The following is a 13,236-nucleotide window of genomic DNA, read 5'->3' as shown; positions in this document are numbered from 1 at the left end:
AAAATAATATAATCACTAATAAAATAATTGAACAGGAAAAGTAAAATAGAAAAAAGAATAGCCATTTAAAAATTTATCCAGTAGTACTTACTTTTTTGTAATCATGTCAACAACAGAGTTTAAATAATTTTCATTACTCTAAAAATGAGAAAAATAGTTTACTGAAACTAAGCATGCCTCATAGTTTTATTAATACATGATTGCTATGTGTAAATCTACTTTATGTGTGGAATGTCATTATGTCCTAATCACTTCTAGTGTTTTCAGTTCTAAAAAATAATTTCAAATATCCATGTGTCTAAAAGGTGTGACTTGAATAATCAAAATATTTTATTCTTTCCTTTGTCACAATATAAAATATACTACATTATTTATCCTTAAAAATTAGTAGTACACAAAACTATGCCATCGAAAACATTTTTGCCCTAAAAATCAGATGGCTTATCTCAAAGAACTGCTCTTTTTTGAAGATATCTTTATTTTGTGAGTAGTATACGACAATAAGCCTACTTCTAAACCATTTCACATTTTTCCAGACAGTATTTCTCAGCTTAACCCTCAAATTTCCTTCCATCAACAAACTTTGTGTGCCTACTCTTTCTTGAACACTGGGCTTAGATAACAAACTTATTTGTAAATAGCTTTTGGTGGTTTATTTTCTCAGGTGATTTTTTTTAAACAATCAATGGTGTTTACAAGATGTAGCCTCAAGGCCCACAAGCATTCTCAATATAAAATTCTGAAAATATTTTGAATAAAGACAGTTTTAGCATGAAATCTGAGTTTTCTGGAAGGCACTTCTGAATGTATATAGTTAGGTTGTTTGTTAAAAATATCAGTCACTATGCAAATAACGCTATTATAGAACTTAAGGTCATTAAGACAGCCATAAATTGAATCACCAGCTACTTGCTCATCTAAAAGATATTATACTTTAAACATAGTATTAATATTTATTCAGGATTTATTATGTGATAGGTGTCTTACATGTACTATAACAGTTCTAAAGACAAGTAGTAAAAAATAAGGGGTATAAGCCCCATTTTATTGATGAGAAAATTGAGGTTCAGAGCATTTAATCAACTTCACAGGCACAGAGTAAGAGGAACACCACCACTAACAAAAAGAAACAATCAGAAACAAAACGGAGCTCCTAGTTACGTATTTAACAATGCAAATATGATACTTAAATAATCTTTTTAGATTGACATATTTAATTCCCTTTTGGTAGTACCAAAAAAGTATTAAATACATTGTCTGCTCTCCAAAAAAGGCCTGTGTGGATTACTTTGTTAAATTTAAGGGGCATGTGCAATGATATGGCGATTAGCATGCAGCCGGACTGGGCTAAAGACAGCGGTTACCCTCACACGTACATCTGCAATGGAGACGATCACGACCGAGTCCCGCTGCTCTGCCAGCGTCATCCTGGAGAAGAGCGAGGTCAGCGTCTGCTTCAGGTAACTGTGATCTCCTCGCTTAACCGTGGGAACACCCAGCGCAAAAGCCGCTGCAGGCACCCAAGCACGGAACCCCCATTTCAAACCGCGGAGGAAAAGACAATTGAGCATCAATATCTCTGTTTACTTCTATGTCTGGGTGAGTTGTATGGTCATATTACTTGCATATTCAGATATTTTGTGAGGATGAACTGTTATGGAACCATATTGCAAAGTTTAAAATAAACTATAATTTGATGTTTTGAATCCATTGTAGTAAAACTGTAAAAACAAACACCAGTCCATGTGTGCAATGGGCCAGTGTGACTTCCACCCATAAACAAGGTAAGGTCCTGAGAACCACTGACCTTTGCTTTCACATCAAGGTGCTGGCAGGAATAAAATGTGAGCCATGTTTGTAAGTTTACATTCTCTACTATTCACATTTAAAAAGGTGAAAATAAACAAGTGAAAGTGATTAAAAATATTAGGAGCTCACTCAATGGAATGGGTGAAGTCTGTGAGAAGGCACGTTTCTGTGTGTGTGTGTGTGTGACAGAGACAGAGAGAGAGATGGATGAGGACAGACAGATTTGGAGAGAGATGCAAAGCATCAGTTCCTCATTGCAGCTCCTTAGTGTTGTTAGTTGTTCATTGATTGCTTTCTCATATGTGCCTTGACCGAGGGGCTATATAGCACAGCAAGTAACCCCAGGGCCACAGCAAAGCGAGTGGCCCCTTGCTCAAGCCAGTGACCCTGCGCTCAAGCTGGATGAGCTCGAGCTCAAGCCGGCGACCTTGGGAGTTTGCGAACCTTGGTCCTCCGCATCCCAGCCCAATGCTCTTATCCACTGTGCCACCGCCTGGTCAGGCAAGAGAAAGGCACGTTTCTGAGAGTTGGCTTAACATCCCCCTTCTAACTAAATGCTTTCTCCCTACCCGGCAAGCTTGAACTAATTCTTCAAGGCTTAGCTCAAACAACACTTCTGTACAGCCTTTGCAGACCTCAGTCCTCATCAAGATGGGGAAATAAGATGACCAGATGAGAAGAAGATTTATCCAAACCAAAGGAGGAATGATGGACATCAGCATATTCGTCTGTACTGTTTGTGCTTTCTATATATGGATTACTGGGGCTAAGTATTTTAGTGGTTTTAAGAATCTATGGAATCTTCAGAGTGCTGGATTATTTGTAGGGAGAGAGTACAAAAAAGGAGGCAGTAGCTCTTTAATGAGAAAAGTTTAAAGCAGTTGAGCATTTAAAGGAAAACGTTTCTGAAGTTTTACATCCTGTTGTGTAGCCCAGTTATTATGGTATTACGTCCACGTGGGAGCAAGCAAGGCTGTGTAATCAGAAAAATCTGATGTTGAAAATGTCTTCAATTGCTCACCCCTCTGTACAATTAGTAAATCTCTGGGCTTCATTTTGTAAAATCTGTAAAACTAGTTAGCAATAAGATCTATTTGCCTCAGCTGTTGGGAAGTTAAATGAAATGATGAATGTGAAGCACAGAGTCTGGCACATAAGAAGCCCAACATGTTCTATCCTTCATGTTTGTGCCAACAATGTTACACCAGATTAAAAGCTAAATGGTAAGGATTTGAGCTAAGCCCTGGTGCCAGGGAACAAACTAATTAGGCCACGTAAGAACTGAATCCATCCCCACTGACCCCATACTATGCACTAGCAATGGTCAACATATTTTTTAACAGCATTTTGGGCACAAGTTTTGCAATTCCTTTGATTAGAGTCAGTAGAGAATTGTCTGTGATAAACAAAATAGAAACAGAGGCATGGATGTATGGAATAGACTGATAGGTGTCAGAGGGGAGGGGGTTGGGGACTGGATGCAAGAAGATGAAGAGATTAAGCAAAAAACATATATAACACAAAGACACAGGCAACAGTGTGGTGATAGACAGGAGGGAAGGGGGTGGGACTAGGTAGAGGTGGGCAAAGAGGTGGGTAGTGAAGATGGAAAGACACCTTGCTTGGGGCAATGGACACAAGATGCTTTGTGCAGATGATGTTTTGTTGAGTTGTATACTTGAAAACTATATGGTTTTATCAATCAATGACACTCCAATAAATACAATTAAAAAAGAGAAAAGAGTCACCAAGTACTGAGCAGATGCTTAACATATATTTGATTTATATTGACTTATTTTCAAAGCATCTGTATTAAAATTGAATTCAAATCTCCAAATATTTATTAAACTACTTTTTCAGCCAGACAATGTACTGATTTCTGGTGATCCAAATTAGTGCCAGATAGGCTGGTGGTCTAAATATCACACAGAGTATATTTTAATAGATTACATTTTAAAACTTAAAAGCATGTCCCCGAAGAACAAAATGCCTGTATTTGATATTACAATTCTAATTTTCTTACCGCCTGTTTTTCCTTTGCTAATGATTACATTAGGATAAATTCTGCCTATGTTTCTCAGATGAGGGAAAAAGAACTTCAAGTCTTCAAATGCATTAGATATTGTTTCACTCTTATCCAATGTACTCACTTTCTTCCCAACTGAAAGAGAGAAAAAAAATAGGGCTTTGAATTCATGACTATAGGAATTTTTCTCCCTCTGGTACAATTTTTTTAAAGAGAGTTAATAAATCAATTCACTGATTAATAAATAAGAGAAATACTATTAAGTGTAAATAATAAAAATCATAAGGCTACAAATTATAACTCAAAAATCAATTCATATTTATTTAAAAAGCAATATGGCAGGTCCTCCAATAACATCATGTTGTTCAACATCCTTTCGTTAACATTGATGAGATGCCATAGAAACTTAACTCCTGTTTATATCAATTAGCATAGGGTAAAATTGGTTTCCTTATATGTCATTTACCTTCAAGTCACAGGATTGATCGATGACATGAAGTGAGGGCTTCCTGTACCTGACTGAAGTCTAGCATTGTGAGCTACACAGCTGGAGGCTAATGGATCTGTCAATTCCAAGTGAAGGACGTGTAAGTGAAGCATACTATAGAGAAGTATACGGTAACAGAAAATATTTCCAAATCTCATATCCATTGGTTCTGCTACTTTGATCAATATCAGTAAAGTCTGTATCCTTATCATTTTTGTAGCCCCCTCAATATTTAATGACTCTATTTTTACCACTCATTTGAATTTTCCTCTACAATTTTGAAAATAAAAGAACAAAGTTGGAGGATTCCCACTACTCAATTTTAATTCATAATATGTTAATCAAGATAGATAGATAGATATACACGTAGGCCAATGGAACAGAACAGAGAACCCAGAAACAGATCCACACAACTATAGAAGATTTTTGTTCTAACATGCAAAGGCAATTCAATGCAGAAAAGACAGCTTTTTTTTTTTTTTTTTTTTTTTTTTTTTTGTATTTTTCTGAAGCTGGAAACGGGGAGAGACAGTCAGACAGACTCCCGCATGCGCCCGACCAGGATCCACCCAGCACGCCCACCAGGGGCGACGCTCTGCCCACCAGGGGGCGATGCTCTGCCCCTCCGGGGCGTCGCTCTGCTGCGACCAGAGCCACTCTAGCACCTGGGGCAGAGGCCAAGGAGCCATCCCCAGCGCCCGGGCCATCTTTGCTCCAATGGAGCCTTGGCTGCGGGAGGGGAAGAGAGAGACAGAGAGGAAGGGCGGGGGGTGGAGAAGCAAATGGGCGCTTCTCCTATGTGCCCTGGCCGGGAATCAAACCCAGATCCCCCGCACGCCAGGCCGATGCTCTACCGCTGAGCCAACCGGCCAGGGCCAGGACAACTTTTTTGACAAATAGCGCTAGAATACTTGGACATCCATAGGAAAAAGACTGAATCTCAACCTATACTTCACACACCGTTTATAAAAGTCAACTCAAAGTTTTCATAGATCTAAAATGTAAAACCTAAACCTATAAAATAAAATAAAAAACATTAAAAAAATTCTCATGATTCAAAGAGTTCTTAGATACATCAAAATACATAATACATAAAAAGAAAAAGTGATAAATTGGACTTCATCAAAATTAAAAATGTTTGCTTTCTGAAAGATGCCATAAGGAGAAAGGAAAGATAAGCCACAGACTGGGAGAAAATATTTCTAATCACATATCCATCCGATATGTATCCAAGATGTACTAAAAAACTCTTAAAACACAACAAGAAAACAAATATTTACAAAATGTCCAAAAGATTTGCACAGACAGAAAGAAGATAGACGGGCAGAAAATAAGCACCTAAAAATGTTCAACACCATCACATTAAAGAAATGTACCTTAAAGCTATGAGAAAGCATGGCATTGCAACAGCCATAATAAATGGGAGGACTGGAATTCTCACAAAATTGCTGCAGGGAATGCAAAATGGTACAGCCATTCTAGAAAACAGTTTGGTAGTTTCTTATAAGTTAAACACGTACTTGCCATATGGTCATGAACTCCAGATACTTATCCTAAAGAAAATGAAAATTCAAACAAACGAACAAACAACAACAAAACCCTCCATACATGAGTGCTTATAGCAACAGGTACTTGTAATCACCCAAAACACCAAAAACAACCCAAATACCCCTCAGTTGGTAAAACAGACTTCATTGTACATTCATACAATGAAATGCCACTTGGCAATGAAAAAGAACAAACAATTGGTCACACGACAACTTGGATGAATCTACACCAAGTGGAAGAAGCTGGTCTCAAAGGGTTCCACACTGTGTGGTTCCATTTGCATGGCATTAGGGAAAGTGGAAAACTATAGGAATAGAGAACTGATGATTTCCGGGCATTTAAGGTCGGGCGAGGACTTGGGGGAAGGACTTGGGGGGAGCACATGGCAGGACTCTTCCTCCTAAAGGAAAAGGAAACCACTGAATGTTGATATACAAGGCAGCGCAGCCTTCACTTTGGCTACAGGGAGGATGGGCAGGTGGGAACAACACTGGAGAGAGAGAAAACAGGAGTGTGTTAGCAGTCATTCCACTGAAACATGAGGCACCCGACCAGGGTGATGGAGACAGTGATGGAAGAATACCGGCAGATTTGTGAGAGGTAGAGGAACACGAACCAACGAGCTTGCTTACTGACGGACATGGAAGCAAGCAGGAGGGAGAGGAGGAGTCAAGAGGTGATGCTCAGGCTTCTGGCTGCATCTGTTGGATGGATTTATGGATGGTGGTGCAATTCACAGAGATGGAAAACACAGAAAGACCATCTTCCAGGTAGAGATGAGAGGCAGAGTATCAGTGAAGTCTCTTACCTGATTTTTCCATGTCTGACCGTAAAAGAACAAGTATTGATTCAGTTATATTAGGGAGAAATGTCTTAAAATCATGAAGCAACAAATCTAAAGTTCCGAACACAAAACATAAACAAACCACCCTACACAAAAACAAAAGGAACACAAACCTAAGTTTACTGATACATTTCTTCTCTGTCTACTGTCATCCTTCAGTTTACTCAAGGCTCCCATCAGCTCTTGGCGATTTCTTTCAGTTTTGTTTCTTAAATGTAGAATAGTTTCTTTAAACTCCAAAATATGGTTTCTACAATTGATTAATTGATTACCTGCAAAGAAAACACATGTGTATGTTTATATATGTAGTAATGGTATCATACAATTTTCAAAATGTATAACAAAAATATAAAATATATGCTTCAATATAGCTTTGTACCTAGCACTAAATGTGTGTATACAAGTATATATTGTCTATATACATGTGGTATATATATGCACATAAAAGACTGAAGAAAAAGGTTGAAATGTTAAAAATACTAATATCTGGAAGGCACGTGTATCAGATTTGTAATTAGAGGGGACAACCAATTGATTCAGAAAATTCACTTCCAAGAGTTTATCTAAAGAAAAAGACTTGAAATAGGTACACAGATTTGGCTCTAAGGATGTTCAACATAGGCAGCATTATTTATCATTATAAGAAAACTGGAAAACACCTTAAGTACCTAACAATGGAAATATGCTAAATGAATTACAGAATATCTTTTTAACAGTTCTGGTGGCTCTGGTGTTAAATCACATATAACTGAATCTCAGTTTTGCCACTTAATATTTGTGCAGCCTGGGCAAGCTGTCCAATTTTTGTTAGCCTCTGTTCCTTTATGTCTAAATGGACATATTCGAATCCCTGCCTCAGAGTTCTTGTGAAAACATGATTCAATAATGCATGTAAACCACATGGATAAGCACATTAAAAATGCTTTGACAAATGTATAATAAGTACTACTTATTCATGAACTATTATTTATTCACTTATCAATGGAATACTATGCAGTTATGAAAAGAATAATGTCATAAAAGCAATTGTGATGCCTATGAGGCTTCCAAATAAAAGGCAAACATTTGACTATATGACTTTGAAGTTCAAGGGAGAGATAGGTCTATTAATATAGATTTGAGAGCAAAAGTCTAGAGATGCACTTGTAAAAAGGAGCAAGACAATGTAGTGATAGGGTATGATCCTAGCCTTACCTGGGGATGTTTCCTGCATCCCTGCCTTGGCTTCCACTAACCTTAGTCCAGGGCAGAGGGTTCAGTCTTTGAGATCTGGGGTGCCATTACTGAATGAATGGACTTGCCCACATAGGAACTGATTAAAGGGATTCTAAAACAGAACCATACTCCCCAAAAGAACTGCACCCAGATAAATCTTGAATATCCACATAGTGACCACCACTTAGGAGCACTCAGAAATTTAAATGGGGATATAGTTTTAACCAGTTTAACCCTATGTTTCTGGGGTTCCCTGAGTAATTTTCTCTTTGCAAAATGGGTCATGTGTTTGGAGTTGATATATCACAGGTGATGCAACATCTCTGGGCCAATATAAGCCAGACCCTGCGGGATCAATTTGGTAAACATGAAAAGAAAGTGTTTTCTCTAGAGGAAGTGGTATTTGCAGAGACAACTACACAGAAACATTAAAGGACATAATCTCTAGTCTCAGATCTATTTCTTGTACATTCTTACCTGATAATTCAATTCATCAATATTCTATTAAAAATATATTACTTGCATATTCAGATATTTTGTGAGGATGAACTGTTATGGAACCATCTTGCAAAGTTTAAAATAAACTATAATTTGATGTTTTGAATCCATTGTAGTAAAACTGTAGAAATAAATACCAGTCCACGTGTGCAATGGGCCAGTGTGACTTCCACCCATAAACAAGGTAAGGTCCTGAGAACCACTGACCTTTGCTTTCACATCGAGGGGCTGGCAGGAATAAAATGTGAGCCACATTTGTAAGTTTATGTTCTCTACTATCCACATTTTAAAAGGTGAAAATAAATAAGTGAAAGTGATTAAAAATATTATTTTTAATCCAATATATCTAACATATTTTTTCAGTATGTATTCAGCATAAAAAGTAATTAATGAGCCTGACCAGTGGTGGTGCAGTGGATAGAATGTCAGCCTGGGATTCTGAGGACCCAGGTTTGAAACCCTGAGGTCACTGGCTTGAGAACAGGGTTGCTGGCTTGAGCATAAGATCATAAACATGACCCCATGGTCGCTGGCTTAAGCTAGGGTCACTGGCTTGACTGGAGCCTCCTGGTCAAGGCATGTATGAGAAGCAATCAATGAACACCTAAAGTGATGCAACTATGAGGTGATGCTTCTCATCTTTCTCCCTTCCTATCTGTCTGTCTCTTTCTGTGTGTGTTTCTCCCTCACTAAAAAAAAACAAAAACAAACAAACAAACAAACCAAAAAACCACAAAAATGTAATTAATGAGCCCTAGGCAGGTTGCTCAGTTGGTTATAGCAGTGGTTCCCAACCTTTTCTGGGCCACGGACTGGTTTAATGTCAGAAAATATTTTCACAGACCGGCCTTTAGAGTGGGATGGATAAATGTATCATGTGACCGAGACAAGTGTCAAGAGTGAGTCTTAGATGAATGTAACAGAGGGACAGGTCCTGGCCGGTTGGCTCAGTGATAGAGCGTCGGCCTGGCGTGCAGGAGTCCCGAGTTCGATTCCTGGCCAGGGCACACAGGAGAGGCACCTATCTGCTTCTCCACCCCTCCCCCTCTCCTTACTCTCTGTCTCTCTCTTCCCCTCCTGCAGCCAAGGCTCCATTGGAGCAAAGTTGGCCTGGGCATTGAGGATGGCTCTATGGCCTCTGCCTCAGACGCTAGAATGGCTCTGGTTGCAACAGAGCAACGCCCCAGATGGGCAGAGCATCGTCCCCTGATGGGCATGCCAGGTAGATCCCAGTCGGGCGCATGCGGGAGTCTGTCTGACTGCCTCCCCGTTTCCAACTTCAGAAAAATACAAAATATAAATAAATAAAATAAAACTGTTCAGACTTAAATATAAATAAAACAGAAATAATGTAACTTATTTATTCTTTCTCTGCGGACCAGTATCAAATGGCCCATGGACCGGTACTGGTCTGTGGCCCGGGGGTTGGGGACCACTGGGTTATACTGTCATCCCAATAAGCCAAGGTTGGGTGTTCGAACCCTAGTTAGGGCTCCTACTGGAATCAACAATTGAATGCACAAACAGGTAGAACAACAAATCAGTGTTTCTCTCTCCCCCTTCCTCTCCCTCTAAAATCAATAAATAAAAAAATTTAAAGAAGTGATTCATAAAATAGTTTACACTTTTTTGTACTAAGTATTTTAAAAACTGTGTTTTATACTTACAGTACATCTTAATTCAGATGCTAAATGCTAAGTTACAGTAAAATGTAGTCTTACCAAAACAATAAAATTTTGCTTAATGGAGAAATATTTCACTGCTTGCTTTCATTTAAAAAGTAAATTTAGATTACCTTAAAATAAAATGAGATTAAAGTTCAGTTCCCCAGTTGCACACACTCCACTTCCAGTGCCCAGTGCCACCTGAGGAGCCACCACACCAGACAGCACAGTCTGTGACACCAGCTGTGAGCTTATTAGAATGTACTCTCAGGTCTCTCTGCAGACCGACTGAGCCAGCATCGCATTCTAATAAGATTCACAGGAGACTGGTATGCCCCGTTAAAATGTGAGAAGCACTGTGATAGGCCTCTGTTTTATCTTTCTCATTGTCTCTTTGCTACAGAGTTCAGGTCTTTATTGCCTCTTGCTGTACTGTTATTATAATTGCCTCTTAATTGGACTCTCACCTGCAATCCACAATTAGTCTTCTGGAAATTGTTTGAAGACTTTAAAAGGTTTCCTAAATGCTAGCTGAATCAGGTCCAAGGATTTGCCTTAGTATACAAGGTCCTATACAATGGGGGGCTGTGACCCAGCTTTCCCTCCGCATGTCGTCCACTAAACAACTTCGCTAAGGAGAAGCACGCAGAGATACTCATTCTCTCTTCCATTTCCTATGTGTCATGTGCCACTTACCGACAGGTAAACAAGGCAGGATAAAGTCAGGTTCCTACTCTAAACTAACTAACCATCAGGCTTGCAGGGGAAGGGGAAAAGAAGCATGCATTTAAACAACAAAGTCTAATGGAATTGTCCAAATGCAATTACCTCAAAGTGCACAGGCAAAGGGCGTCAGGAATGACCAAGAGCCCAAGGGCCCTTGGCTCCCAGACTCTGCTGACTAACCTGGGAGCTGCTCTACTCAGCAGTTCTTCTGCTCATGGCATTTGATCGGCACAAGGTCATACACCTTGGTGATTCTATATCATCCACCACTCGAATGGGGAGGAGGGCACTTTCCTTCCACCAATGAAATAAAGAGACCCCCAAAAACTCACTCATGAAGTTTGGGTGCCCCAAAACAAGCCCTCTCTCTGGGGCTGGGTAACATCTCTGCCCTGAAAATTGCTGAGGTGCTGGGCCTACAAAGTGCCATGCTGCCGAGTGAGAAGGGGCGAGAGAGGGGGAAAAATTGGTAAGCTAAGAGAAGATCTGCGAGGCAGCCTGTGGGTGCGCGACTGTGAAAACAAAGATGCCACATTTGCTGTGGCTCAGTGCGTAGTGTTTGTGTTTCCTTCAGACAGGAAGCCAGAAGTGGAGTTGCAGGACCATATGATAGTTCTGTGTTTAGTTTTCCAGGAACCTCCATCCTGTTTTCATAGTGGCTGCACCAATTTACATCCCCAATAGTGTACATCCCTTTCTCCACCTCTTCACCAACACCTGCTTTTTCTCATATTTTTTTGATAATAGCTGGTATGAGATGATACCTCACTGATTTGCATTTTCCTAATTAGTGATGATGAGTGCCTTTTCATGCACATGGCTTCCTATGTCACTCAGGACAAAAGTCATAGTTCTTACTATTGTCTCCATGATCTCATCCCTCTACAACTCTCCATGTTATTTTTTATCGTTGGCTGAACATATCAAACTAATTCTACCACAGGTCCTTTGCATGTGCTTTTGTCACTGCCAGGAAAACTCTTTCCCCCGATAGCTATACAAAATGCTTTAGTTGTATATATCAGATAATATAGATTTTTAATCTTTGGAACAAATGGGGTACAATATTGGTATTGTAAGTATAGGACAAAATTTAGTATTAATCAGGGGACAAAAACATAGTTTAAACATTAATTAGAGGACTTAACACCACTTCCAAACTTTATCCTTGACCCTACTGCCAAGATTGCTTTGTGTGCACCGAGTCATAAATGAGCTTAAGAAGAGGAATGCAAGTGTAACCTAAAACAACTTAAGCTGGGTTAATATATTTGCAGAATCCCTAAGTCTTCAACTCAAAACTCAACTGTGTGAATGCTAAAATGTTACACTATAGACCAGAGTTGAAACAGAAAACCAGTTAAATTTGAACTACAGATAAACAATTTTCTAGTATCAATATATCCCATTCAATTTTTACACTATAAACCTATTTATTGTTTATCTCAAATTCAAATTTAACTGGGCAACCTCTATTGTTATTTGCTAAATTGACAACCTTTTCGACAACAATAAATGAAACCCTTGGTGTGTTTCAAAGTGGTAATGCGAGCAGATGGCCCATTGGAGATAGTTCGGCTGCGCAACCGGTGCTGTGAGTTGTCGAGTATGTTGGTCTCCATCATCCCACGCGGTTTGAGCTTCCCAGAAAATACTTTAGGGCAGGGCCTTGAAGTAGGGTCCAGTGACACAGAACGAGGAGGAGGAAACATGTTGGCTGTGTGGGAAAAGCTCCTGGAGTCAGCCATTTACGTTTCCGGAAATAATGGGGTGCAGGGTGGGGCAGCTGGGCACAGATCCGGCCCTGGAACCCACGAAGGGAATGGCGCGCAGGGAGTCCAGACAGGGCCCGAGGCCCACGGGCCAACGTGTAAGCGCGCGTCCCACGGCAGTCAAGGCCACGGGGGTGGACCACTTACCCGTTGAGGTGCCCGTTACCACTCAACCGCCCGCGGGACGGGGACTGGGCCGGGGGTTGGGGGGGGGGGACATCAGAAAGGCCCCTGAGATGAGGGCCGGCAACCCTGTCGGGTGCCCGTGTCACCCCTCCCATCCCCTTCTCTCCCGCCCGGCCACACACGCTCACTGGTCTGAGTTATCCTGGCTACGAAGAGGCACCAGAAGCTGAAGAGAGTGACCGCGCTGAACGTGAGCAGCAGGCCCTCGTGCCTGGTCCTCATGGCGCTGGCCCCGGGCGCCCACACACCAGGGGAGACGCACGCAACACAGTGCCTGCGCCCTCGCGCATGGCCCCCGCCGCGTGCCTGGGACCCTGCACACTGCCCTCCGTCGCCCCTTTCCTAAGGTAATTGCCCCTTTGCCTCTGCACTTAGAACTCAAACCGCGTGGTAGGGCCGCTGGGAGTCAGATGCCATGAACCATGGCCAAGCTCCCACCACCCCCACCCCCCGTGCCTGGC

The 13,236-nt window shown here is 40.7% G+C and overlaps 1 protein-coding gene across 1 annotated transcript in view; it reads right to left on the bottom strand.

Annotated features, from left to right (window-relative positions):
- The window catches only part of MGAT4D (MGAT4 family member D), a 34,368-nt gene extending 21,371 nt beyond the window's left edge, over positions 1-12,997 (bottom strand). Inside the window, exons 1-5 of the mRNA XM_066253467.1 lie at positions 12,904-12,997; positions 6,828-6,986; positions 3,833-3,970; positions 1,377-1,510; positions 92-138 (exon numbers count right to left, since the gene is read on the bottom strand). Of these exons, the coding sequence (XP_066109564.1) occupies positions 92-138; positions 1,377-1,510; positions 3,833-3,970; positions 6,828-6,986; positions 12,904-12,997 (572 nt within the window). The remainder of the gene's footprint in view (positions 1-91; positions 139-1,376; positions 1,511-3,832; positions 3,971-6,827; positions 6,987-12,903) is intronic.
- Between the last annotated feature and the right edge of the window lie 239 nt (positions 12,998-13,236).

The sequence above is a fragment of the Saccopteryx bilineata genome, chromosome 1, assembly GCF_036850765.1.
Source record: "Saccopteryx bilineata isolate mSacBil1 chromosome 1, mSacBil1_pri_phased_curated, whole genome shotgun sequence".
In the NCBI taxonomy this organism is placed as follows: domain Eukaryota; kingdom Metazoa; phylum Chordata; class Mammalia; order Chiroptera; family Emballonuridae; genus Saccopteryx; species Saccopteryx bilineata.
Note: the sequence above shows the minus strand (reverse complement) of the source record. Positions and strands in the feature narration are given on the sequence as shown.